At 31.6% G+C, this 27,534-nt stretch overlaps 6 protein-coding genes across 6 annotated transcripts; 2 read left to right on the top strand and 4 right to left on the bottom strand.

Annotated features, from left to right (window-relative positions):
- Positions 1-267: 267 nt before the first annotated feature.
- LOC130510157 (uncharacterized) lies at positions 268-2,354 on the bottom strand. The gene is made up of 7 exons (XM_057006515.1): positions 2,198-2,354; positions 1,831-2,115; positions 1,566-1,731; positions 1,239-1,464; positions 1,047-1,154; positions 690-959; positions 268-607 (listed from the first exon to the last, which is right to left on the bottom strand). Exons 2-7 carry the CDS (start codon positions 2,105-2,107, stop codon positions 509-511), a joined length of 1,146 nt encoding a protein of 381 aa, XP_056862495.1. The 5' UTR covers positions 2,108-2,115; positions 2,198-2,354; the 3' UTR covers positions 268-508.
- Positions 2,355-2,844: 490 nt separating this feature from the next.
- Positions 2,845-4,869, bottom strand: LOC108845316 (uncharacterized). The gene is made up of 7 exons (XM_018618545.2): positions 4,572-4,869; positions 4,300-4,495; positions 3,971-4,208; positions 3,748-3,855; positions 3,393-3,662; positions 3,237-3,319; positions 2,845-2,884 (listed from the first exon to the last, which is right to left on the bottom strand). Exons 1-7 carry the CDS (start codon positions 4,867-4,869, stop codon positions 2,845-2,847), a joined length of 1,233 nt encoding a protein of 410 aa, XP_018474047.2.
- Positions 4,870-9,673: 4,804 nt separating this feature from the next.
- On the top strand, positions 9,674-10,567 carry LOC108847312 (uncharacterized). The gene is made up of 3 exons (XM_018620519.2): positions 9,674-10,102; positions 10,206-10,275; positions 10,399-10,567. Exons 1-3 carry the CDS (start codon positions 9,785-9,787, stop codon positions 10,434-10,436), a joined length of 426 nt encoding a protein of 141 aa, XP_018476021.1. The 5' UTR covers positions 9,674-9,784; the 3' UTR covers positions 10,437-10,567.
- A 2,462-nt stretch (positions 10,568-13,029) lies between these two features.
- LOC108847311 (probable WRKY transcription factor 33) lies at positions 13,030-15,412 on the top strand. Its single transcript, XM_018620518.2, has 5 exons — positions 13,030-13,387; positions 13,633-13,815; positions 13,899-14,416; positions 14,506-14,667; positions 14,760-15,412. The coding sequence occupies exons 1-5, from the start codon at positions 13,154-13,156 to the stop codon at positions 15,178-15,180; spliced, it is 1,518 nt and encodes a 505-aa protein (XP_018476020.2). The 5' UTR covers positions 13,030-13,153; the 3' UTR covers positions 15,181-15,412.
- A 139-nt stretch (positions 15,413-15,551) lies between these two features.
- LOC108847310 (CASP-like protein 4B1) lies at positions 15,552-16,600 on the bottom strand. The gene is made up of 3 exons (XM_018620517.2): positions 16,237-16,600; positions 16,016-16,139; positions 15,552-15,921 (listed from the first exon to the last, which is right to left on the bottom strand). Exons 1-3 carry the CDS (start codon positions 16,479-16,481, stop codon positions 15,727-15,729), a joined length of 564 nt encoding a protein of 187 aa, XP_018476019.2. The 5' UTR covers positions 16,482-16,600; the 3' UTR covers positions 15,552-15,726.
- An 891-nt stretch (positions 16,601-17,491) lies between these two features.
- Positions 17,492-19,318, bottom strand: LOC108847228 (CBL-interacting serine/threonine-protein kinase 22). Its single transcript, XM_018620415.2, has one exon. It carries the CDS (start codon positions 19,295-19,297, stop codon positions 18,005-18,007), a length of 1,293 nt encoding a protein of 430 aa, XP_018475917.2. The 5' UTR covers positions 19,298-19,318; the 3' UTR covers positions 17,492-18,004.
- Positions 19,319-27,534: the final 8,216 nt, after the last annotated feature.

The following is a 27,534-nucleotide window of genomic DNA, read 5'->3' as shown; positions in this document are numbered from 1 at the left end:
TAACTGCTCATGCTTGCACAGAACATCCACGACAACAGCACAGTAACACCCCAGAAACCGTACTAACCCCCACCATATAAAAAATATCAAAAATTGAACAACCAAAATAAAAACAAATTCACAAACAAGATTTATCCTTCAAAGATAGCTAAAGCAACAACGCCCATAACCCCGCGCTTGCGCGGAGTCTCCGCCCCTAGTGTTCACAAAATCAGGGTGTTGTGAAAAGAGGCAAATATTCCTTTTTGCTAATTACAGTCTCGTAAATATATAACTAGTCTTTTAATTGTGCATTAAATCAATACTCACTATGTTTTACAGGTTTCAGAGCCAAACCAACGTAGGCAGATTGACATGACAAAACAGAAGTTATGTTCTTTTTGGACAACATAAAAGTTCAATCCTTAACAATCCACAAAAATAACACTGAAACATTATTGCAAACACACACACAAAAAAAAAAAAGTTAAACAGCATCCGAAATACACCAGCAACATCATATGATTCTTTATCCCGTGAGAGAGACATCAGAATGCAAGAAGTCCCACATAGTTCCAAGAGCATCTCTAAGCATTTCTAAAACACAGCCCCTCTCAGTGTTCTGCTCCTGCGCACCATAAGGGTAATAATCACTGTAAACCTCATTTTCAATAAAAGGGTTTCAAAGACGCAAAAGAAAAACAATTTACCTGTAACTTAGTGTTGATGTCTTGAAGAATCAAAGTCACACCTCTCTCATCTTCCCATGTTCCAAACCTCTCACTAAATCCATTAGTCTCTCTGACCCTTAACCTGAGAGTTTTGTTTTTGTATGTAGTCGCTCTAGCATGACAAACCTCTAATACTCTGTATCCATTTTCAGATGAAGGTTTACCAAGCGGCCACCTTAATCCCCCTTCCACATTCGAATCTATAGTCGCTAGATCAAGCATTCCTTGAATGCTACTTGTCTCTTTCTCCTGCTTATCATAATCCAAATCTAAATCCAAGAAAAGCTAGCATAACTATTTTCTAGATAAATTGTAGATATATCTGAAAGAACTCACCGTAAGAGTCATCATCTTCCTTTTGCTGGCGAGCATAAACCTCATGTCTAGACTCTTATCAATGCAGGACACATCGACAACAAAATGCCTTAGAGGATTCAGCTCAGCCTGCACAAAAGAAGGTCAATGGTGATATTTATACGTTTTAAGATTCTCATCACAACACACACAAAGAGGGCTCTCAAGACTTGCCTTGTACATACTGAGACTTCCATCTTCCTTCACGGTACATTTACATCTGATGGTTGAACGGGGACGAGTGTGATGGGATATCTGCAAAACGTATACTTCCTTCTCCATGTCTAAACAGAAACCATGGCTTGGAATAGCCTTAGACTTTATGTTTTGTATGAAAGAAGTTGGGACATCAGTAGAGAATATCCTATTCGTTTTTTTTTCCCAGTGCTCAGCTTGACTCCTTGTTTCGTGTATAGTATATATGTTAGAAAACAAGGGCTAATGAATAATGATACTTGTGAAAAGAGCAAAAATCTAAGACTTTAACTTAAAAATGTTTACCTACGAAAGAGAAGTTTACCAAACCTAGCAACCAATCTCAGTTTAACATTTTCTGGAAGATGATGGCTTCCCTTTTTAGCGTGCTCATATGCAAAGGCAAGATCCTTCTCAACCTTCTCTGCTATTAACATCCACCGAGTTCTCTCTTCTTCTTCACTTTCCTCAACTATCATATTTTTTTAATACAAACATATTAAAATACTAAAACAAGAGACAGTTTATATTCTTTAGGCAAGAAGGATCATGGTAGTTACAAAATAGTTACCTTTTGAGGCATTAGTGTTCATCAATACCAGATACTTATCTCCATATCTTCTACATTCAGGAGAATCTGAGGACACTGGGACAAGCTTAATAGATGGAGGAACCTCATCCTCTATTCCATTTGTACCAATAAGAAACCATTTGGAAATGGCATCTTTTGAATATGTAATAACTTTGCCTTTAGCACTGCTGTTCTTTAAGTTTTCAAGAGAATCTGGAACAGGGGAAGGTCTGTTCGGATCATTTGAGTGTCTCTTATGTGGAGGAATATAAGACATGACTGAACCTGAAACTCAGAAAAGGAGAAACAGATTTTCAAGAACAGCTATTCATCGGATCAGATAGAAGATATCAAGTAAGGAGTTTACCTTTTGTTGACTCAACGTCTTCTGAAGTTCCAAGGTTCCTACAGAAAGATCTTAAAGGAGAATAGTGTCTTCTATTAAGAGACTCTTCACTCCCTTTTATTATTCTTCGATTGACTCATCGGTTTCTTCATAATTAAGTTTAATGCAAATGGTGTTTGGTTTCGTGGTCCATCTTAGTACATATGTCACTCATGTCATGTCTATCTTTTTTTTTTACTTTTTTGATTATTGGAGTTAAGATCCTTTTGCTTTAGGCTTTTGCAAGTAAAGAAGTGTTAGAAGACAAACAAAAAAAGAAGGGTTACAAGATTATGGGACGTGATCATTGATCAAACATGTGTACAACAGTACAAGACAGGAAAAATATTACAAATGTATATATTTTTCATATTTCGAACTATATTTTTTCTAATGATTCGGAATCTTTTTACATTGTATTTGTCTTGCTTAGTTTAGGATTAAAATCCTTATGTCATGCCAAGTTCACAAACATGACGTGACCCGTAACAAAACCAAGTAATGGAATGGTTTAGTCCGCATATGGTTTAATACATGCGAGCTCTACAGGTTTCAGACCCAAACCAACGTAGGCAGATTGACATGGATACAAAATAGAAATTATGTAATTTTTGGAACAACGCAGAAGTTCAATCCTTAACAGCCCCATAAAACATCTCTGAAACGTTACTGCACCAAAACACATTAAAAAAGAAAAGAGAATCCGAGATAGCAACAACAACATCATATGGTTTCTTCTTTATCACGCAAGAGAAGCATCGCAATCAGAGCCGGTCCTAGGGATTTAAAGACCAGAAGCAAAGAAAATAAAATTGGCCACTTTTTAGAAGGGAAAAAAATTTAAATAGAAAAAAAAACTTGAAATTACAACAAAGAGATTCGAACTGGGGTTGTTGATGTAGTCAGGAACATTCATTACCACTAGGCTAGTGAAAACTTGATGAAATTTGTGGCCGAAAATAATTTGTAAAATAAAAGGCTGGAAGCAGCTGCTTCCTTTGCTTCTACCAAGGGCCGGCACTGATCGCAATGCAAGAAGTCCCATATAGTTCCAAGGGCATCTCTAAGCATTCCTAAAACACAGCCTCTCTCAATGTTCTTCTCCTGCACACCATAAGGTTTAATAATCAATGTATTGCCTCAAATTTAATAAAGGTTTCAAAGCAGAGCAGTTTACCTGTAGCTTAGTGTTGATGTCTTGAAGTACCAGAGTCACCCCCCTTTCGACTTCCCTTGTTCCAAACCTCTGATTAAATCTATCAGCCTCTCTGACCCTTAGCCTGAGGGTCCGGTTTTTGTATGTAGTCGCTCTAACATGACAAACTTCAAATATTGTATATCCATTTACGGATGAAGGTTTACCGAGCGGCCACCTTAATCCCCCTATGACATTCGAATCTACAGTCGCTGAGTCCAGTAACCCTTGAATGTTATTTTTCTCCTTCTCCTAATTAACATAGAAAGGTAACCAAGCTGAGTCCATGAAAGGCATGACAATTCTCTAGATAAATGTAAATATTAAACTAACTCACAGTGAGAGTCATCGCTTTCCTTTTGCCGGCGAGCATAAGCCTCATGTCAAGATTCTTATCAATGCATGACACATCAATAACCAAATGCCTTAGTGGATTCAGCTCGGCCTGCGACATAAAAAAGATGTTTATATGTTGCTCAGAGCCTCAGAATAATATTTATCAAAGAAGAGAATTCACTCAGATTCTTATTACAGACACACAAAAGGCTCTCAAGACTTGCCTTGTACATACTGAGGCTTCCATCTTCCTTCACGGTACATTTACATCTGATGGTTGAATAAGGACGAGTATAATGCGATATCTGCACAACGTATACTTCCTTTTCCAAGTCTAAACAGAATTCATGGTCTGAAATAGCCTTAGACTTTATGTCTTGTATGAAAGAAGTTGGGACATCCGTAGAGAATATCAGATTCATGTTTTCTTGTGAATATTCAGTCGCATGACCAGCTTGACGCCTATTTTTATTAAGTATATGTTAGAAACATGAGGTAATACTAATGATATTTGTGGGAAAAAAAATCAAAGAATAGAAATTGAGATGCTTACCTACAAAAGACGACTTTGCCAAACCTAGCAACCAATCTTAATTTAGCATTATCTAAAAGATGATGATCCTCCATTCCCTTCCTGGCTTGCTCATATGCCAAGACAAGATCCTTTTCAACCTTCTCAGCTAGTAACATCCACCGAGTTCTCCCTTCTTCTTCACTCTCCTCAGCTATCATATACAAACATATTAGTACTACACTAAAAAGATACAGTGTCTCTCTTTTGGCAAGAACGACCATGGTAGATACACAATAGAAATACTGTATAACCTTTTTTGACATTAGATTTCTTCAGCACCAAAGACGTTTCTCCATATCTGCTGCATTCAGAAGAATCTGAGGACACTGACACAAGCTTAGTAGATGGAGGAACCCCATCCTCTATTCCATTTGAAGTAACAAGAAACCATTTGGAAATGACATCTCTTGAATATTTAATAACTTTGCTTTTAGCACTGCTACACTTGAAGTCGATATTTTTCTTGAATTTTGTTGCTAGAGAATCTGGAAAAGGAGAAGGTCTAATGGGATCCTTCAAGTCTCGCTTGTGTGGAGGAATATAAGACATGTCTGAACCTGAAATCCAAAAAAAAAAGGAAGTAAAGAACAATGACTCGTCGGCTCTAGTTCAAGCTTAAACTTGGAGCACAGAGAGGAGATGCTTAGTAAATCACATCTTACGGAAATAATAGAAACGAGAGCAGAGTTTTTTCAGTTATTACAAGATGTATCCAAACTCCAAAGGAGCGACGAGGTAAAGAAGTGAACTCTAAAGAAGTAAGTTTTAGGTAAGAAGAGAAAAAAGACGTTAAACGTACATATATACTATGACAGGGAACTCCAAGAGTCTCTTATCTTTTTTTTTATTTTTCAATTGACTCCTCGGCTTCTTCCCAACAGTAGCAAAATTCGTGTTAAAAAGTTACTTAAAATATAAAACAACATGCAAATATTCAAATGATTACATTATTTTTGCAGTTGTTGGAAAAAAAATACCACATCCACAAGGCTTGATGTATGAATTGGTATATATATATCTACGCTGAAGCGTCACGTAGCGTCAGACGCATATATGGTATGATGGTATCGTGTCAGAACGTCCAATTGTTTCTCTAATGTGCACTAATTCCCTATAAAACACTTTAATTACCACCTAACAAATTCTTGATTATTAATTATAGTGTTAATAACAACATTTAGTTAATTAACACATCTTATATCCGACATAAAATGTATGTAGTTATTGACACATGAGACTTTTCTTTGATGTATAGACATTTAACAACATGTACTTTATGTAGTTGCCAATTATTATAAATTATACTAGATCATGATCCGCGCGACCGCGCGGATTTTATTTTTTTATTTTTAATATATAATATATATTCTATAATAGTTGATACAATTTGGAATTTGTCCTTTTCACATAATGTGGTTTTATATAATTTTGAGTTTGTCTAAAACATATTGTTTAAGAACAATGTTAAAACTGTTTTTCCTATTAATAATTTTTCATTGGTGTATTAGAGATATAAAGTGAAACCTCTATAAATTAATAATGTTGCGACTATACCAAAACTATAATTTTTTATTAATTTATAGAGATTATTAATTTATGGAGATACTAATTGAACCAAAAACTCAATTTGAAACTATGAAATTATACTAATTTATAGAGATATTAATTTATAGATTATTAATTTAAAGATGTTATACTGTAACTGTATAGTGAAAACACTAATATAATATCAACCAATACGATTTGGTTTTGACATTGTGCTTTTTGGGATTTTTTTCTAAAAGTTTTGTGAATGTCCAATGATGAATACGAAGACAAGTACTTGTACACACATTTTAGTGGGAGAAAATGAATATTTTCTAACCTATTAAGTCAGATATAATAAATACAAAATCTCTTGACATCGAGATTTTATGTATAGTAGAATAAACTTGGAGAAGAGGATTTTCCATATTCATGATTTTTCAAATATGACAATTTGATTGTGAATATTTGATTGTAACCGAGATTTTAGGCATAGTAGACTCAACTTGGTGAAGAGGTTTTCCAATAATCGTTTTTTTAAGTATAAATTGATGTTTCTGTTATTTAAGTAAGAATCTACGTTAGTATATTCTATTTAGTGTATATTCAAAGCAAACCTCGATTATTTGAACATCTAAGAAAATGTGTTCTGATATCTTTATTATTGAGTTTCAAAAGTTCTGTATCAAGCTATTTAAAATTTTAAGATTCATCAGTATTTGATTCCAAATAATTGTTTTTTAATTAAAAGGGGTTTTGTGTTTAAGATAATTATAGTTTAATGATGGGAGGAAACGTGTTCTTAAGTTATTTGGTTAATTGAATCAATTGTTTAGGAAATAACCAGACCAAAAAAGTCAAAGTTGTATAATGACTGGCTAAGGATTCGTGTAAAAAAAAAGGATTCATGTAATATTTGTATCTTTTTGTCAACCTACTCAGTTTAAGTTTGTATAAGTTGATGACAAAAAAAAGGATTAGCGTAATATTTGTATTTTTTTGTCAATCTACCCGTGTAATATTTATATTTTTAATAACATGTGTAATATTTATTTTTGTTTCTATCTATTTATATTTTTATTTTTAAGAACTTAGACTCGTGTTATATTTATATTGGAGACATTTATTGTATTCATTTGACTATAATAAAGGAGAGGGATTATTATATTTTTACTATGATATAATATAAATATGATAATGTGAGTATACTCTAACGAAAAGAACATATATTTTGTTTAATAGATGCATAGACATAGATCTTATAGTGGAGTTAAATGATAGATAGTTGATATTAAACTTTTTAAGGAAATATTTAAATGAAAGGTTAGACTAAGAATAATAATGTGATGTCCAATTTAAAAATCCACCTAGAAGAAGTTATAATGTTTCTGTTTTAATAAGATAGATTAGAATAAGTTTTATTTTTCAATTAGAACTACATTTCCAGTATAAAATTCTGTAGATTACAAAATTGATTTATTTAACATATCCAGTTGACTTACCATATTAGTTTTTTATTTTATTTTAGGTTTATCTCTCTAATTATCTCATTTTAATTTTAAATTTTGTTCTCAATCCTTTCACTTTTTTCTGACTGCATTGCACACACAATGGTTGGAAACGATGAGGATGAAGATTCAGATAGTTGGAGTGATTCTTGAATCATGATCGTTGGATACACAGTTTAACTTTTTCTGTTGTTATTGAGCTTATAGTTTAAAAATATATCCTAAAATTTTCTGTTACTAAAAATATTTTAAGGTAATTTAATAAACATTTTAGTTATTTTATAATGTTTTGGTGTTTCATAGTTAAAGACATATAAGTTGATGAAATTTCTGAGTGGTCAATAAAATAGTAACAATTTTCTCAAATGACTTAAAATCATCTAAATCAAATAGTTTCAAATCATCTCAATACATATTTCAATATTTCAATAATTCCTTAAATTGTTTTTACGAAGGGTTATTGGCAGATTAATTTCTGTAGAGTGTGAAATTTAAAAGTTGATAGATTTTTGAAGCTATGTAAGTTATGAAATATATGTACATTAACTTTACTGAATTTAATCATAATTTTTTTTTATTGATATAGATTTTCATAGATTTGTATTACTTATTTCTACCAATCCTTTGTTAGGTAACTGGCTAATTTAAAATGTTCCAAAAAAAAAATTCTTTCAATATAGCATGATTATTGTTTTTTTTTTTTGCAAAACATGTTTGTTAGTGAAACAAAAAATACTGATACATATAAAATTATGTTAATATGATAATATGAATATTACTTTGTTTTCTGTATATTTTATCACATAGATTTTGAATATTTCATATATATATATATACACATATATATGAAATTTGAAAGTAATTTGATATGAAGAAAAATGTATAAAATTCATCTTACACTGACACTAAATATAGCTAAAACTAGAAAATTAATGATGAAAGTTTTTTTAATAAAACGAAGAATCTAATAGATTTGAAAGATTCTTAAATTAATACAGTAGATTTTACTATAACTTTTAAAATCCATCAACCAATAATCATGGAATTTCAAAGTTTTTACAATCCATGAGAATTCCCTTATCAATAAAATTGAACAAAACCACCAAACTGAACCAAATAAAGCTTGCAAATGGTTTTGTACTTTTGTTAGATTATAATCTATTTTATTAAAAGAGAAGTACAAATAAGAAATATCCCTTAAAATTACAAATTATTCACAAAAAAATGTCACTGAAATAGTTAATAAATCTAACATTAAATATCATTTGTATTTTTCTAATTGAATAATTTATTTCCTAACTAGATCTTAAATTTAAATAACTAATTAATTACAATTAAATGCAATTGATAAATTACATAATCCTATCTTTTAGCATTTATTATTTTTTCAAATACAAAATTATAAAACATATTTAAAAATCAATTTTTAAAATCATTAATTTAAAAACCAAAATTTGAAATAACTAATTAATATACACGAAAAACAATTAATGTTATATTGATTAAGCAAACAACCAGAAAATATGACAAAAATCAATTTAGATATATAAATATTATATTATTATTAACTAATTAATAAGATGATAAAAATAATTAATAAACATGATTAAACAAACATAAAGTCCCTTAAAATGATTTTGATATCCATTTACTAAATTTATAAAATCATATTATTTTAAATTATATAGTCATATTTTCCATGATTTATTAATAATAAATAAAAAACAAAAGTAATACAAAAGGATAATATATATAATATATAATAAGTTATAAAATTTGTATATAAATATATTATTTATGTATATTTTCATAAAAATAATAGTCCAACATAAATTATAGCACCATACTTATAATAATATCTAAAATATTATTATAAATAATCATAAAATTTTGATCTATAGAAACTAAAATTACATTTGTACAGATGGAAATAATTTTAAAATATGGATGATACAATTGATGTTTTTTATAAGACAAAATATAATTATTTAATATAAATTATAAAATTATTATGTTTAGAAATGTGACATTAAAAATCTATTTAATAGGATACAATTTTAAAATATATAAATTATTATTTATATGAAATCAGTATTATTTTATAAAAATAAAAATAAATACCTGTGCAGATGTGCTGGTTAATCTCTAGTTTATAATTTATAAAGTTTGTCTAAAACCGTAAACCAAATCTGACCTCCCATAAAACGTAAACCAATGAAATTGAAAAGTGAAATCAAACCGTAAACCATTTTTCAAAAAAAAAAATCAAACCGTAAACCGGATGTGGTTGAGATTGCGTAAACCTCATCATGCTGACGGATCATTCGGCGCAAAAAAATCACTCCCCACAAACCCTAACTAAACCAAATAAGAGACGGAGAAGAAAATCAAGATCCTTCCTCCTTATTTTTCTTTTTTAATTTTAAATATAAATGGTCAAACCAATTCCTATCTCAACAGTTCTAAGAGGAGCGTCCGCCGCAGCATCCAAATTCACCAAATCATCGAAACCGATCCGACCCATATCCTCCAACATGTCGACTCCCGACAAAGATTCCTCCGCCGCCGCCACCGCCACGACCAGCGGCAGTAGTCGCCGCAGCGTCCCGCTTTCCGCGGTGGTATCCGATTGTGCGCAGCGGTGGTTCCAAGACACTCTTGAAGAAGCGAAAGCTGGGAACATCACTATGCAAGTTGTATTGGGTCAGATGTATAACTCTGGCTACGGAGTTCCCAAAGATGCTCGAAAGGTTTCTCCTTTTTTTTTTAATAATCTCTCTTCACTTTAGCTTTTAGGGTTTAGTGAAGAAACCAATCTCTAATTGATGAAAATATTTGGTGTCTTTTACGCAGGCGAGAGTTTGGATTACGAAAGCGTCAAGAGTTCGTTCTTCTGTGTGGAAAGTCAAGGATAAACGACCAGGTTCGGTTTATATCACAGCCTAACTTACTGTCTGTCTGAACATAAGGCTCCTTTATTTCCTTTTGTGTTTAACACTTTGATTTTGTTTTTTTTTTTCTTTTTTTGCTTGATTTGTCTTGTCAGGTTACAATGCAAGTGATTCAGATTCGGATTCTGAGTAGCATCATATTTATCCATATAGCAAGACAAATCGTTTATCGAATTAGCTTGTTTTTGTGTCTTCTGTTTTGTCTCATATTGTGGATGATGTTACAAGTTCATACAATAAACAATATCTTGTCTTGGCTGCAAATCATTTTTGGTGTTTGGTAAATCATTTTTGTTAGCTCTCTTGCTTTATTATTTCTGTCTTTTTTCGTTGTGAAAGCCTTTTGCTGATTTTGTAGCAATGAAAAAAGGGGTTTTAAGGTATTTAGTTTTTTTTTCACTGTTTATCAAGTATATAATAACAAAGGAGTCGAGATTAGTAATTGATTAGAATTCTGTTCGGAACAGAAGTGTTATAAAGGCTGCAAGAATATAGTGAGGAATAGATATGAATAATGTAAGAAAGTAAATGGACTAAATCAAAGGCCTAAAAGCATTATATACTCCTCCCTTTCTTTTTATATGATGTTTCAGAATATACATAAATTAAGAAAAAATTATCTTTGTTAAAACCATTTGATTGCAACAAAAATAATTAAAAACAACTAATCGTTATTATTCTAAACAAATAAAGACAAAAAACTACACATTACTTTTTAGTATTTTAATCAATTTTTAATAGTTTTATCTTATTAAAACATCATATAAATTAAAACAAAAACATCTGATAAAACACATCATATAAAAGGAAACAGAGAGAGAGTATAAGAGTGTTCCAATCCTAATATTTTAGCGAACTGACTTGAACTTAATAGGAATGATTTAATTGGAAGTCGTCTATATAGTAGTTGATTTTATACTAAGCAAAAATCTCAAGCTAATTAATAGTATCGAGTCATGTCATATTTAAAGCATGTCAACAAAAAACATTACACCGACATTTATGGTTGGTAGTAGTAATTCTCTGTAATCGCATTAGCATAAGCTTAAAGTCCATTACTGAGTATGCTATATGGTGAAAATCTGATGGGCGAAGGAGTTTGAGTTTTTGTTTGAGGAATCAGATGAAACCAACTCTGAGTAAAAACTATAACGACTTCGATTTAAAGGTTTTGCTAATTAATCACACTCTTAATCTACTCACATGCTTGGAAAAGAAAGAGATGACTTCTTCTGCTACTACTACCTACTAAGTGTCCGAATGGAGTAGCGGGACAAGTGCAGTTCTCCCGCCACATGCAGTTCTCCCGCACTGCATTCACCATTCATCATTTTCTGTTTGTAAAAGCAGTTCAAACGGGAGATCTGCATGCAGTTTAATATTTTTTGTCTTTTTGTGAAAAAAGCAGGAGATCTGCATGCAGATCTCATCCGCCAATATTTGATGGTGTTGATCTGCTTTTTTGTTTGGTCAATAAATAAATTTGTTACAACACATAACTTTAAAATATATTTGTTTAGTTTTATGAATATAATATTTTTACTTTATTTTATTTACAATTTTAACAATACAAATTTATCATTCTCTACTTATTATTTTTTGTCATACAATTTTTACTTTTTAAAATAATTATTTTAATATAATACATATTTCAATATATTATGTATATCTATAGTAATATAGTTTAAATATGTATACTAATGTAAGATATACGTATTTTGTATCACGCAAATATATAGTAATATAATTTAAATATGTATACTCATGAAGAAATATATATATATATATATATATATAGTTATGATATGTATTATGAAAATATATAGTAATATAATTGAAATATGAACAATAATGGAAGAGATATATTATTATATTTTTATTTTAAAATTGTGATATTATGGATTTAGTGCAATACTTTTTGTTATTTATGTACTATATTTATATATTATATACTTTGATATATTTTATTATAATTTTTTAAACATTTTATCTATTTTATTTGGATTTTTATCATATAAAACTATAATAATTGTTTGTTCTGATTGACCTGTATTTCTCCTACATGTTCTGTAATTCTTCTGTTTGATATGTTTGATCTGCACTTTTCCTGCTTGATCTGCTTGATCTGCACTTCTCCTGCTTGATCCGCTTGATCCGCTTGATCTGCACTGCTTGAACCGCTTTTACCATTCGAAGCCTAAAGCAGTCCAAGATTCACCAAATTAATTTTTAATTGTTTATGAAAAACACTAGATAGAAACAGAACGTCACAACACAAAGCCGACAACCTTTTCAGAGATTAAAGCCGGCGAGCCGGCGAATTCACAGAACGAACATCTTGAAACCAACAAATAAGACAAAAAAACTAACACCATAGCAAACAAGAAAGACAAGATTCACCAAAATGTTTTGATATCATATTTCTATCCAAATTAATTGAACACCAATAAATCACACGTGGCAGTCAGAAATGCATCCTAAAGAATAAAGATGATGAGAGCCGCCTCGTTCAAAGTCAAGGCCACCAGGTCTGACCAGTCTCCCCCTCCCCCTTCTTCTCCACTCTCTAATGTTTTCAACGGTCAAACTTTTGATCACCTTCTCAGAAACTACATCTTATTTCATTTGCGAGACATTTTATTTTATTTGTGACATCAAAAAACAAAAACTAACCAATCAGAACGTTCAATATGTTTTATATATACAGACATAAAACGAACGTATACATACACATTTCAAGAGCCCATCCTATCTTCTTCACCCCCTTGTCCAAGCTCTCATAAGAAACACTTACTATATATATCCGAAGTTGGTCTTTCTTAAAATAAAGAAAGCTTCAAAATTTCATGTATGGCTGCTTCTTCCCTCCTTCCTATAGACAATAACAGAACCAGACAAAACATGAGTGGTTCTGCTAATTGGTCCCAACAATCGGGAAGAAGATCATCAACAACAGCTCTGGAAGATCTTGAAATCCCAAAGTTCAGATCTTTTGCTCCTTCTTCAGTCTCAATCTCTCCTTCCACTTGTTTCAGTCCCTCTGTTTTCCTCGATTCCCCTGCTTTTGTCTCCTCCTCTGCTAACGTAGGCCCCTCTCTGTTTTTCTTTTTTTTCTTTTCAAAGTGTCCTTAGAAGATGAAACTGAAACTATTGATCATTTGGGTTTAGCTCTTTACTTGAAAAGATCATTACTTTAACATATCTCGTATCCAAGAAAATGAGTTTTGATCGGATGTGATAAAAAGTCAATGAGTCAACGGTTTTCGTTTAGAAAGAAAGTTATGTGTTTCAGAGCCATTCTTGATTATATTCATGGTTGGTTTTTGTAGGTTCTTGCTTCCCCAACCACAGGAGCTCTTATTACAAACGAAAGCAATCAGAAAAATATAACTAAGGAAGAGAAGAACAACAACAACATTAGCTACTTCGATTTCTCATTTCAGACACAACCATCAGCAGTTTCTGCTCCGACAGCAACAACAGCAGCAAACAGTTCTATCTTTCAACCACAGGTATGTTACTTCCTCAAACATCTCAATCTTCAAATCCCTTTTTTTCCTTCAAATTTACTTACATGTTTTTTTGTGTGTTTCAGGAACAAGAGAGGAAGAACCAGTCAGATCAATGGAGCCAAACTCTAAACAACAGCAACACTCATCAAGCTGTATCTTACAATGGAAGGGAGCAAAGGAAAGGAGAGGACGGTTACAATTGGAGAAAGTACGGTCAAAAACAGGTGAAAGGGAGCGAGAATCCTAGGAGTTACTACAAGTGTACTTTCCCAAGCTGTCCAACGAAGAAGAAAGTTGAGAGATCTTTGGAAGGTCAGATCACAGAGATCGTCTATAAGGGAAGCCATAACCATCCTAAGCCTCAGTCCACTAGAAGATCATCATCTTCTTCTTCTTCATCCACTTTTCATTCAGCTGCGTTCAACGCCAGCCTTGATCATCATGGTTCTTCCAATAATAGTTTCAATCACTCTGATTCCCTTGCAATCCAACAAGATGATAATACTACCTCTGGTTCTGTTGGAGACGACGAGTTTGAGCAAGGCTCATCGGTTGTCAGCAGAGAAGAAGAATGTGGGAGTGAACCTGAAGCAAAGAGATGGTAAATGATCATCATCATCCGCTCAATTAGTTTAATCTTGAATCAGAAAGTTTCTAACATGTGTTGTTGTTTTTTTTGTGTGTTTTCAGGAAAGGAGAAAATGAAACAAACGGTGGGAATGGTAATGGAAGCAAGACAGTGAGAGAGCCAAGAATTGTTGTTCAGACAACAAGTGATATCGACATTCTTGACGATGGTTACAGATGGAGAAAATACGGCCAAAAAGTCGTCAAAGGAAACCCAAACCCAAGGTAATAACATAAACCAAACACATTTGCTTGTCAATATCACAATCAAAAGGTTCAAGTATCTAACGTTCTTATCACTTGATGAATCTTAACAGAAGCTACTACAAGTGCACAACCATCGGTTGTCCAGTGAGAAAACATGTTGAGAGAGCATCACAAGATCTGAGAGCGGTAATCACAACCTACGAAGGGAAACATAACCACGATGTACCTGCAGCTCGTGGTAGCGGATACGCCACAAACAGACCGGTACAAGACCCTTCTTCAGCCCCAATTAGACCAGCTGCTATAGCTGGTCACTCCAACTACACTACTTCTTCTCTAGCACCATATACGCTTCAGATGCTGCAAAACAACAACACTAATGCAGGGCCTTTTGGTTACGCTATGAACAATCACAACAACAACAACAACAACATTCTAACGCAACAAAACGAGTTTGTTGGTGGATTCTCTAGAGCAAAAGAAGAACCAAACGATGAGTCATCCTCGTTTTTTGATTCGTTCTTGTCGTGAAGATAAAGGGAATCTGTTGATATAGAGAAACGGGTTTAACTACTTACTAGTGATCCTCCAGCTACATAAGACTATATAGTCTATGTAGTCCATAGAGAAAATTATTTCATTTGTTTTTTTTTTTACATGGCTCATGCGAGAGCTTTCACACGCCTGTAATGTTATAATATCTTTAAGTCTTCTTGTACCATACAACTACAAAAATGAAATAAAACCAATCAAATTTTTCACATGTTTTCAGTTCCTGAGTTACAGACATGAAATCTATAATCTGGATGATCAGTCGATTGCATGATAATAGGTTAATTCTATACCGGACTCCATCGAACTGAATTGAGTATGATTGTATGTGTGATAGATAGCATCTACTATATCAAATAACCCAATAATTTACATTGCTCCGGATACAGCTTCCAAAAGTATCAATGAAGAACATACAGAGAGTGAAAGAGCAGCTATATGCACACACATAAAAGAATGACATTTACAAATATCACATACATCAACACGGAGAAGCAGAGGAGAGGCTTAAAGTAGGAGATTCATTCAGACAAAAGAATGAGTAGTGGAGAGTTTGTAACCGGAGAAGAGAGCAGAGAGAGCTAAAGAAACAAAGGCGAGTACAGCCATCGTGATAGCCGAAGCAGCAGAGTCGGTAAAAATGTTATCTTGACCTTCTCTGAACCTATTGGTCAACGGAATCGCAGAGGAAGCAGCTGATATCAGAAGATACGCTACTATCTGCAAAAATCACAACAATTTGCATTAAAAAAAGATGATAACTTTAACAATTAGGTGTCGTGGTCATCACTCATCAGTGTCGTCTCTCTGTTACCTGGTCGCCGGAGAAATCGACGAAAATGGAAGTCCGGCGATCAAAGAAGTCTCTTTTGGAGAGATGTACGAACGTTTGCCACGCAGTGTACAACGTTGCGGTGATCGCGATCGCCACTACATATCTGGAAAAGCAATTCTCGAATTGTTTTTTTTAATAGATGAAATTTCAAAACCCCAATTTTTTTTAGTGATTCAAAGTAATCAATCAGAGAACGCCACCTGTACTCTTCGTACTCGTCGAAGTTTCTACCGGGTCCGTGTTTGTTACAGACCATGATTAAGAAGGCGAGGAGGGAGAAGATAAGAGCTATCCCTCTACTGATCGGGGATGCTTTCTTTATCATGTCCTCTCTTTTCCATCTCTGAGTGATCGCGGAAAACGTCGACGTTTCAGTCGCCGGTGCCGCTGGCGCCTCGATGTCGGAAGGTTCGACCGGTTTCTGGTTATCGGGACTCGTCGTCATGCCCGGTTTGATCTACAAGCTCTGATTGGAATCGGTTATGAGAAGAATCGGGAAGGAAAGGGAACTCTTAAGTTTTAATTCGGTTTTGGAACGTAGTTAGAAAGCGCGTAATGACGGGAGTGATTAAGGTAATGACTGTGATTAAGTTACACGTGGCTTGCATTTTGTTTGATTAACAGACAGCTAAGCCTGTGGCTCTTATTGGCTGGACTGATAATGATTTAGAGCTTGCTTGTAAAGGATTATCAGCCTATCTATTTAGAGCTTTTTCTGCTAAAATTCATTTTTTTGATCATGGCTTTGATTAAGGATCGGTGTTTGGATACTTTTTGTTAGGATGATTTTAGTCTATTAATTTCAGATATTTATAAATTTTGATATAAATCCACATTGAATCTTCACCGGTTTTGTAGTGTTTGGATATATGTTTAAATTATGTAAAAATTAAAATTAAAATATTTTTAAAAATGTAAAAATTGAAAAATCGAAAAAAATAAAATAATATATAACACATAAATTTAATATTATATGATAAAATATCTAGACTTAATATACAATAGTTTTTTATATTTAAGTGGATAATCGATAATCATTTCAAATATTTTCAGTGTTTTGAATATTTTTTGTTATTTTGGATATTCGTTTTTAGCTACTTTGGATAATTATTTTAATATTTTCAAATACATTGTAAAATTCAGAATTGTTTGGTTTTTAAAATATTTTATAAATATTTAACCTCTATAATCTTCATTATGTTTTTTTTAAGTCTTAATTATGTTGAGTTAGGGCACTGACCTCAACGACTTTAACATCTTTAGAACTCGCCGTTGCGGTAAGCTTTATCAGATATTCAGATATCAATGACCACTAACATTCTGCATTTCTGTATACAAAGAGTATACTTCCACTTTGGTTGTGTAAGATGATTCTTCAAGCAAACATATCTTTTTCAATGGTTTTCAATTGAAGAGAGAAATATTAAATATTTTTCCGTATATGATTATCATTCTTGTAGGACTAGTTTAATGCTGCAAAGAAACTTTCGTAGCTTAAATAAGTAAAAATACCAAGTCATACCCAAATATTATTCCGATTCCAGAAGACAATCAACAATGATAAATATTACAAACCGTTGGCTTGTCCCTTGACAAAAACAAAGGCTCAAGTTCTAAAACACACACTTAGTCACACAAATCAAGTAAAAGACTACAGGTTCAGATCAGAGTCCTATCAAATCCTCTCCAATGTGAATAAAGCAAATAATTTATCTTTCTTTTGTGTTTAATTATACTTCGAAAAACTAAGTCAATTTCCGGTTCGTATTCTTCATTTCTTTCTTCTTTTTGTTTTCATGTACAAAAAGATTACTATCTCTGCTCCAGTGTAAACAGAACCGGTTAACCATAATGCTTCTCGAATCCTCAATTAATACCCTTTTAATAATGAAAACCGAGTCTCTTGTTCAACTGTTAAACCTCAAGAGTTGAAACACGTCAGTAAATTGGTTTTACGTAAAAACCATTTTACGGTTTGTCAGGAACCCTATTAACCGGTTGGTTAATCAAACGACGTAGCTTTTGCCTAAGTTCATCAGCCCAAACAATCCCAACGTCTCTCTGCTTGTTCTTCATCTCCACCATCACCAACTCATCCGTCAGCCTCCGAATCTTAACCACGATATTAGCCACCCCCTGCGGCCCTTCCAGCTTCACCGCTCTCTCCTTCTTCTTCGCGATCCTCAGATTCATCTTCTTCGCAACCCCCACAACTTTAACCATAATCTCCGCTGGATTCTCATCGGAAACGAACTGATCACAGTGATCCGGCGTAACGAAGTTCCCGAACAAACCCGCGAGGTTAGCCGTCGACGAAGACGCGATCAGCTCGAAGGCGTTCAGATTCTTCCCGCTCTCTTCAAGATCGTAATCGTCTGCTTGGATTCCTATCATCTCACTCGGATCTACCCCGTGGTTGAACCACGGATCCTTCAGAATCTCCTCGACGGTGATCCGTTTATCCGGATCAGGCTCGAGGAGACGGCTGAGGAGATGTCTAAGACCCGAAGAAGTCCACTCGGGCATTCTGTACTGCGCCATCCGGATTTTCCTGTACAACCCGGAGATGTTGGGATCTCTAAACGGCAAGTAACCCGCGTTTAGAAGGAACAAAACGACGCCGCACGACCATATATCCGCTTTGGATCCGTCGTAGCCTTTTTTCGTGAGAAGCTCGGGCGCCACGTAAGCGGGAGTCCCGCATAGCGTGTGGAGCATCCCGTCGGCTTTGATCTGCTCCTTCATCGCGCTGAGACCGAAGTCGGACACCTTGAGGTCCCGCCTCTCGTCGAGGAGGAGATTCTCCGGCTTCAGATCGCGGTGGAAGACCCCCCTCGCGTGGCAGTACCTCACGGCGGAGATCAGCTGGCGGAAATACTTCCGGCTGAGGCTCTCCGTGAAACGGTTGCTGGAGACTCTGGAGAAGAGCTCGCCGCCCCGGGCCAGCTCCATGACGAAGTAGATCTTGGTCTTGGTGGCGAGGACCTCGGAGAGGAGGACGATGTGGGGGTGGCGGAGGCGGCGCATTACGGAGATCTCTCGCTTGACGTGCGCCGTGAGACCGTCTTTTAGGCGCTTCTTCTGGACGACTTTGATCGCGACGCTCTGGCCCTTGTTGTGGAGATCCTCTGCTTCGTAGACTTTGGCGAACGCGCCGCTGCCGAGGTGCTTCTTGATGTCGTACTTGCCGAATAACGCTGATTTGTTGTCATCTCCGTCGACGTTGACGATGATGGAGTCGGAAGAGTCTTCTTCCGCCATTTAACAGATTAAACGCAGAGTAGAAACAGTAACACAAAATTGAAAAGATATGCGCGCCGTGCCTCTCTATTTAATGAAACTCAACTTACCACGTAAGCTAATTTAAAATTATTTTAATATTCTTTTGACTTTTTTATTGAAAAATAAATAAAAATATAGAAATAAAAATCATCATTTCGGACAATTTCAATGCTATAATTTTATGATATTACGTTTCAAATTAGGTTACGAATATACTAACTAGGTCCTACCTTATCGAAACACTTACTGCATAGTCATTTTTAGGATAAAGTTGTTAAATTAAATTATATCCAAAATAAATATTAAATGATTTGAATTTAAGGAACGTCTTTTCGTGGTTCTTCCCAATATTTGGTTCATGTTCTTTTTGGTGTTAATATGTAAGGTCAACGAAAATATTCTAATTCCAGGCGGGATTGAGATTTATATTATGGAAAAATAACTAGATATATATGGAAAAGTAACTTTACATCATTGACAAAAAAAAAATTATAGCAATTAGTAAAAGGAAACTCAAATATTTTCTTTAAATGATATCAAAACAACAACGTGGATTGGCGCAAGTACGCTACTGTCGTTGAATGTTAAGCACTATTTTTAGATGGCTAAAGCTTCACGAGTGGTTTAAAAGTTTATATTATTAAGTTGGTTTGGAGTATCTAGGAAAAGGCCGGATCAAATTTGACAAGTGCGTATGAAGGAGTTATACTTTATTCTTCTTAAAACAAATGACACTGATGAAGATGATTAATTCATCGTTTTCTAGTAAATTTATTCATGTTTAATTTTCTTTTATAAAACCAAGTAGATCAGATGATTATTGATAATATTCTCGTGCCAAGATAGTCAAGATCATTCATCTTGATCTCAAAAACGCCTTAAAATTTGTATGCTTTGCCCTTACAAGCCAAGCTAACTCATGAGTCGGATCCCAAGTAAACCGGACCAAAACCTTAGTTTCAATATGTGAACTAGCTAGCTCGTGGCTCTTGCAATTCGAAAACAAAGAAAAGACTAGCTCATGGCTGTTGCAAAATGCAAAATACTGTTTGTTCAAAGAGCTATATATATCTCCCAGTTATAGTAAAACATTACATTAAACTACCCCTTAATTACTGAAGCGGTGCATCTCTAGTTGCCTTCAAGGCTTGCATTTTCTTTTAAATAAATAACAGTTATATGTGGTGACAAAATATTGACAATTAAATTTGAATACTGTTTGAACTTCTATGTCAGCATAAATAATTACTTTTTGATAGCTGGAAAATAAATTTAGATAAGGATTAATAAGAGATGAAGTTGGATTCGTGGATCCAAGTCGTTGGTGTAAAATCATACTAATACCCTTTTAGTGTTGAAAAAGCCAAATTTAATCCTTGAATAGACGTGAACTTGTTAAAAAAATTATGTCATATTTAGAAAAGAACTAATAAAAAAACTAATAAAAAGATAAAAAGTCAAAAACTCGAAAAAGTAAACAAACAATTACAGACAAACTCTTGTTTTTGCAACTCAGTAAAGAAACACTTGCTCATTCATAGTTTATAAATATAATGCATTTCGTAACGGTATTTGCTATCTATTTACAGCTTAATGTAATGCTAAAGCTCACTAGTAAATTCTATTTGGCAAGTTCTTTTCATTGTTGAAAATGTTGCGCCTACATTTTAGTTAAATAACAGTGGTAGCTGTTAGTATTTAATTAGAAGCCCATAGTCGTCATCATGACACATGAGAGAAGAAACACGTGTAAATATATAGATGCTAGTACGAAACAATTATAATTTTCTTTCATAAAATTAAAGTTATAAGATGTAAATATATACCATGTTTATTAGATTTAAATAAACACAGCTAGCATGATGACTCTGTTGTTGATTATATACTTATAGTTGAGTACTTTGGTAACTGATAACATCATTTGAGAAATTCATACGGTAGCATGCCCTAAATTTGGACATCGTTAATAACATTGGGTCATTATAACATCATGCTCGTCGGACCATTTCAGCAGTAACATCCAACCTTCAAGCCATTTTTGTAACATCAGATTACCATTCAGTCATTAGATAAATAACATCTGGGCGTCATCCTAGAGTATGATCTTGACATAAAACCCCGTCACTGGATCATCATAGGATAGACATGGCTGTTGGGTCAACTTTTCTAATTGCGCCCCTATCCATGATGGAAACATCAAATCTTTTTTAGAGAAGAAATACATCACCATCATAATCCATATTTTATTTATTGATCTTAAAATATACAACACCATCATATTTTAAATTTTTGGTGCAGTTATTTATTATTTATCGATCATAAAAAAATACATTCTTTCGTTAGTCACCACGAATAACGACATGCTTCAAAGAAAAACCCTCTTCAAACGCCGTACTCGTGTGTGTACCTACGCAAGCGCCCGTATGAACCATCACAATGACACCACTATCGCCCTTAATCGAGGAAGTTTTCTTTTTCATACGTATCATCTTCTCTTAATTTCTTTTTAAAATTTTGAAGAACAAAGTATGAAACTGAAGTTTCTATAACAAATAAAATTAGTGGAATCTTATTATATAAAGCTTGGTTTTTCAAAGTTACTAATTAACATGATCGCGACACATGCCAATTAAAACTTTAAGATTATGACATGTGTTAATCTATCTCATAATTAAAACCTTATTATTAATATTATTAATAGTAATTTTCCCATTTAAAATTCTAAACAAAAAAATTTAAGATTGTGACATGTGTTAATCTATCTCATAATTAAAAACCTTATTATAAATATTATTAATAGTAATTTTCCATTTTTATAAATTCTAAACAAAAGATAATTGTAAAAGATTATTTGATAGTAATTTTTCTTCTAATTTTTTACATGTGTTTAAATATATAGTGATTGAAAATATATGTACTTATATAATAAAAAACGAATTTTGAATAATCGAATTGTAAATATTGTTTAATGGTTAAAAATTATTTAATATTATTTTTCAGAATTTTCCTTCTTTAAGATTGTGACACGTGTTAATCTATCTCATAAAACCTTATTATAAATATTATTAATAGTAATTTTCTATTTTTAAAATTCTAAACAAAAGATAATATTGTACAAACTGATTTTAGTTTAAAACACATGACAAAATTATTAATTAACATGATTGTGACACATGACAGTAATATATTTAAAATTTGATATTTGTTAAAATATCTCATAATTAAATATATATATATATATATATATATATATACAATAATTTTTTAAAATTATAAACAAAATATTATTGTAAAATATTATTTGATAATAATTTTTTCTAATATTTTTACATGTGTTTAAATATATAATGATTAAAATATATATGTACTTATATAATAAATACGAATTTTGAATAATCTAATTGTAAAAATTATTTAATAGTTAAAATTCATTTAATATTAATTGTTTCAGATTTTTTCCTTTTTTCAGAATTCTAAACAAAAAAAAAATCTTATTATAATAAAGTTTGGTTCTTCTAAATTAGTAATTAACACGATCGCGACACATGTCAATTAAAACTTTAAGATTGTGACATGTGTTTTAAACTAAAATCAGTTTGTAAAATATTTAACACTAATTTTCTTTTTCTAAAATCATAAAGAAAAAATAAATGTAAAAAATATTTAATCGTAATTATCCTTTTTAAAAAGTCTTTAACCAAAAAATTGTAAAAAATATAGATTAATGTTAATTTCCTTTATTGAAATCATGAAGAAAATATAACTGTAAAAGAAATAAAAAATTGTCAAGAAATATTTGATAGTAATTATATTTTTTAAAAAGTCTTAGACCAATGAAACTTTGTTTTTCAAAGTTACTAATTAACATGATCACGGTACATAACAATTAAAAGTTTAAGATTGTGACATGTGTTTTAAACTAAAATAAGTTTGTACAATATTTAACACTAATTTTCCTTTTCTAAAATCATAAAGAAAAAAATAAATGTAAAAAATATTTAATCGTAGTTATCCTTTTTAAAAATCTTAAACCAAAAAATTGCTTAATGTTAATTTCTTTTATTCAAATCATGAAGAAAAGATAACTTTAAGGAAATAAAAAGATAGTCAAGAAATATTTGATAGTAGTTATCCTTTTTTAAAAAAAATTTGACCAAAAGATGTAAAAGACTATATAATGTTAATTTTCTTTTATTCAAATTCTAATTAAAAAGATCATAAACCAAAAAGGATTACAATTATTCACATCTATTTATATAGAACTAAACTCCCTCATATTTGATCAACAAGTATAATTATTGATTCAAGAAAAATACAAGATATGGTTCTGTATCCTTATCTTCTCATATTCTTTTCTTCTTACTCATGTTGATTTCTTTTTCCATTATTGTCATGCTGCTTACGTAAATTATTACCACAATAATGATTAGTCGTTTGTACAGTAATAGTTATCACTCTATAAAAATATTTGTTAATTAATGCAAATGATGTTTCTTAAAATAATTATTATTATCTTAAAGACTTCATATATAATCTTATATATGTAAAAATATTAAAACTAAACCTTAACATTACCCCATCTCTCACCTCTAAATCTAAGTTTAGATTAGTTAACCTTAGTTTTTTTTGGTCGATGTTAATTCTAGGATTATAAATGTTTTTTCCTTTTTGAAAATGAAAATATAATAGTGTTAGTGTAAACATGAAATGTAATAATATAAATGTAGTATTTTGACAATTTTTTCGTTTACTTTAGAAACTGGAAACCTTACATTATGATGTATTCACTGCTACATAAAATATCTTATATCAACAATATGAATATTTGATAGTTTTTAGTTTTATGTTAATAACATGTATTAGAAAAAATATTTTCAAAAGAGATGAAATTACGAAATAAAAGAAGATAGAGAAAAGATAATTTAGTAAATAACATTTCTTTAACAAAATTTAGGATAAAAATGTGCATTAAAAACTAGAGTAAATAGAAAAATAATATTTTAATTAAAAATTAATTTATTATTAAATAAACTATTTTACAAATATTTTTCTAAAGGATTTTTAAAATAGAAATTTATCTTAAAATTACTACTAAATATTTTAAAATTTAAATATAATATTTAATAATTTGAAATATTTTGTTTAGAAATTAATTTATAGTTTCGTAGTATATATATTTTTAATCATAAAATATCCTAACAAATTTCACAAAATTTAAAAATAAAAATATCATCAAATATTATTTTGCAATTATATTTTGTTTAAAATTTAAAATAGAAATGAATATTAAATAATATTTATGATAAACTATTAAGAGAGAAAAAATTTGTTATCTTAGAATATATTTATTTATTTATGAGATAGTTTAACTCATATCACATTTTTAAATATATAATTGTCATGTGTCACAATCATGTTACCTATTAATTTTGAAAAACTAGGCTCAATATAGTATTTTATGACAAGATTTCATTAAAATTTTTAAAAAAAGAAAATTAGTATTAAATAAATTATTTTTCAAATCTGTTTTTTCTGTTAATTGAAAAAGAAAAATTTCTTCAAGGTACTATTAAATAATTTTAAAATTGTTTTTAACATTAAATAATTTTTAAAATTAGTTGTTTCAAAATTCATTTATTTTTATTTTCATGATACATATATTTTTAATCATTACATATTTAAAACACATGTCACAATATTAGAAAACAAATTGTTATTAATAATTACTTTCTAAAATTTTTGTTTTGGTTATTATCTTAGTATATATTTCTTAATTATGTATTAGAACATGTCACATTATAAATATATAATTTTCATCATTTAATTATCAACTTTGAAGAACCAAGCAACTTAAAAAAATTATTAAACAAAATTAAATTATAAAATTCAACAATATAATAAATTATGTAATAAAAATCATGAATAAAAACTAGGGGCAATTTGCTGAATATTCATAGCAGGTCAATTAATAAAGAATATAGCCATTGCACAGTATTGCTTGTTGGATGGGACAATTATGCACCCGTTTTTCCCTTTCGCTCCTTAACCGCGCGTGACACATAAGATAGGTACATGCATCTTACGTATTCCATTCTATTTACCTTTTTATATAGTACAGTTTAACTAAAAATATTTAGATACAAGGTTAGATCATTGGACACGTGCACATTTCTCAAGACAGAGTTTCAATATTATGGATTCCAATATTATTGACAGACGAAGGTCACAACAAGACCTCATGTTGTCGTCCAATATAAGCAATATAGGAAAAAAACGAGGCAGAAGAAGGATGTGTTTGGATCATTATAGGTGATCATATCTATTGTGGTCTAGTATACATCATCTCTATTGGTTGCTCCATATACCCTAAACCAAATTTTAAATCTAAATCCTAAACCTTAAACTCAAATTCATATATCCTAAACCCAAATCATAAATCCTAAACCCAAATTCTAAACCCTAAACCCAAACCATATACCCTAAACCCAAACCCTAAACCCAAACCATATACCCTAAATCCAAATCCTAAACCAAACTCTAAACCCAAAACCTAAACTCTAAATTCTAAACTCATATCATATTTTGTTCTATACTATTTACTAATATCATATAGCATAGACAAAGACAAACAAACAAACACAAATCCATATACCCTAAACCCAAACTCTAAACCCTAAACCTAAACTCTAAACCCTAAACCCTAAACCCAAACCATATACCCTAAACCCAAACTTTAAATCCAAATCTTAAACCTTAAACCCAAATCCATATACCCTAAACCCAAATCCATATACCCTAAACCCAAATCCTAAATTCTAAACCCTAAAATCAAACCCTAAACCCTAAACCCAAACCATATACCCTAAACCCAAACTCTAAACCCAAAACCTAAACTCTTAACTCATACCATAATTTGTTATATTCTATTTACAAATATCATAAAATATAAGTAAAGACAAACAAACAAACAAACACAAATTTATATACCTAAACCCAAATTCTAAACCCTAAACCCAAACCCTAAACTCCAAACGCAAACTCAAACTATATACCCTAAACCCAAACTTTAAACCCAAACCCTATAGCGTAAACTCTAAATCCAAACATTACTGAAAATGAAAATGTATATGATCCATAAGCATTAGTTATCTAAACTGAGATTCCCCCAATATCTCCTATTGAGAATCTGAGAGTTCTGCTTTTACAATTTCAATCCACCGTAAATTGAAATAGTTATTTATACTATACTATAGATAGTAAATAAATAGTATAGACTGAAACGGTAACTAGTTCTAAGGTTGAGAGAAAGAGAGAGAAAGAAAGAGAGAGCAACTAGTTCTAAAGTTGGGTTTCATCCGTTAAGGAACTATACTATACAAGATTCCAACATAATATGGAATACTTGATACAACACATGAACGTGTTATACATAACTAACATATTATACTATACTATATAGATTAATAAATAGTATAGAGAACTTGATACATAGAAACATCACAATGTAAATCGTTTATAGATTAAGAAAGAGTGACAGTGATGCCTTGCCGCGACAAAGGGGAAAGAGGTGAGGGGAGGGGGGGGGAGAGGTAGGGGAGCCGCAAAAGGAGAGAAGGGGGAGGGAGAAGGAGGAGAAAACATTAAGAAAATGTTTTATTCTAAAAATGTTTCTATTCTATGTTTAAAAATAGAATAGTAGAACACAACATGTACTGTTTATCTTCTCCGATGGTTCTGCGTATTCTCCGTTTCGTAATCAACATGTATCCAAAAGTAAGAAAAGTGTAAAGCCAACCAAATATATGAAGAAAAGTAATCAGACAGTCAATTATTTCATCTTATGATTAATCAATTGTTGTTCAATCTCACCGGAGCTAGCTTGATTTCCTTTGATAGAAAATTGGGATCCTTTGTAAGGTTCGTTGCCAAATCAAACGCCTCTGTGATATTTGTGATGAGAAGAAAAAAAACAAAAAATAAAAAAAGAAGCGCGTGTGCAAAGTGATAATAGATGAGGATAATTTTGTATATATTGTAGAAAATATATGGTATATCATAGCATATGCCTTATAATGGTTATATGGCTAATTTTTTTTCAATAATGGTCATGTCCCTTAATTCCCCTAAAAACTATCTATTAAATAAATAAATAAAAGTCATTTATGTATCATGATTTTAAAATAAAAATTTTAACTTGAACTTATGTAAATTTTTTA

The sequence above is a fragment of the Raphanus sativus genome, chromosome 3 (assembly GCF_000801105.2).
Source record: "Raphanus sativus cultivar WK10039 chromosome 3, ASM80110v3, whole genome shotgun sequence".
NCBI lineage: Eukaryota > Viridiplantae > Streptophyta > Magnoliopsida > Brassicales > Brassicaceae > Raphanus > Raphanus sativus.
This window is presented reverse-complemented; position numbering and strand designations above follow the sequence as displayed.

Coding starts and splice junctions, on each gene's coding strand:
- LOC130510157 (XM_057006515.1), bottom strand. CDS start 2,107: ATGTCTTATATTCCTCCACATAAGAGACACTCAAATGATCCGAACAGA. Junction 1,732..1,830: donor GAACACTAATGCCTCAAAAG/GTAACTATTTTG, acceptor AAAATATGATAG/TTGAGGAAAGTGAAGAAGAA. Junction 960..1,046: donor GGAAGATGATGACTCTTACG/GTGAGTTCTTTC, acceptor TATGATAAGCAG/GAGAAAGAGACAAGTAGCAT.
- LOC108845316 (XM_018618545.2), bottom strand. CDS start 4,869: ATGTCTTATATTCCTCCACACAAGCGAGACTTGAAGGATCCCATTAGA. Junction 3,320..3,392: donor ACATCAACACTAAGCTACAG/GTAAACTGCTCT, acceptor TATGGTGTGCAG/GAGAAGAACATTGAGAGAGG. Junction 2,885..3,236: donor GACTTCTTGCATTGCGATCA/GTGCCGGCCCTT, acceptor GTTTTGGTGCAG/TAACGTTTCAGAGATGTTTT.
- LOC108847312 (XM_018620519.2), top strand. CDS start 9,785: ATGGTCAAACCAATTCCTATCTCAACAGTTCTAAGAGGAGCGTCCGCC. Junction 10,103..10,205: donor TTCCCAAAGATGCTCGAAAG/GTTTCTCCTTTT, acceptor TCTTTTACGCAG/GCGAGAGTTTGGATTACGAA. Junction 10,276..10,398: donor AGTCAAGGATAAACGACCAG/GTTCGGTTTATA, acceptor TTGTCTTGTCAG/GTTACAATGCAAGTGATTCA.
- LOC108847311 (XM_018620518.2), top strand. CDS start 13,154: ATGGCTGCTTCTTCCCTCCTTCCTATAGACAATAACAGAACCAGACAA. Junction 13,816..13,898: donor GTTCTATCTTTCAACCACAG/GTATGTTACTTC, acceptor TGTGTGTTTCAG/GAACAAGAGAGGAAGAACCA. Junction 14,417..14,505: donor GAACCTGAAGCAAAGAGATG/GTAAATGATCAT, acceptor GTGTGTTTTCAG/GAAAGGAGAAAATGAAACAA.
- LOC108847310 (XM_018620517.2), bottom strand. CDS start 16,481: ATGACGACGAGTCCCGATAACCAGAAACCGGTCGAACCTTCCGACATC. Junction 16,140..16,236: donor GACGAGTACGAAGAGTACAG/GTGGCGTTCTCT, acceptor TTGCTTTTCCAG/ATATGTAGTGGCGATCGCGA. Junction 15,922..16,015: donor TCGATTTCTCCGGCGACCAG/GTAACAGAGAGA, acceptor TGATTTTTGCAG/ATAGTAGCGTATCTTCTGAT.
- LOC108847228 (XM_018620415.2), bottom strand. CDS start 19,297: ATGGCGGAAGAAGACTCTTCCGACTCCATCATCGTCAACGTCGACGGA.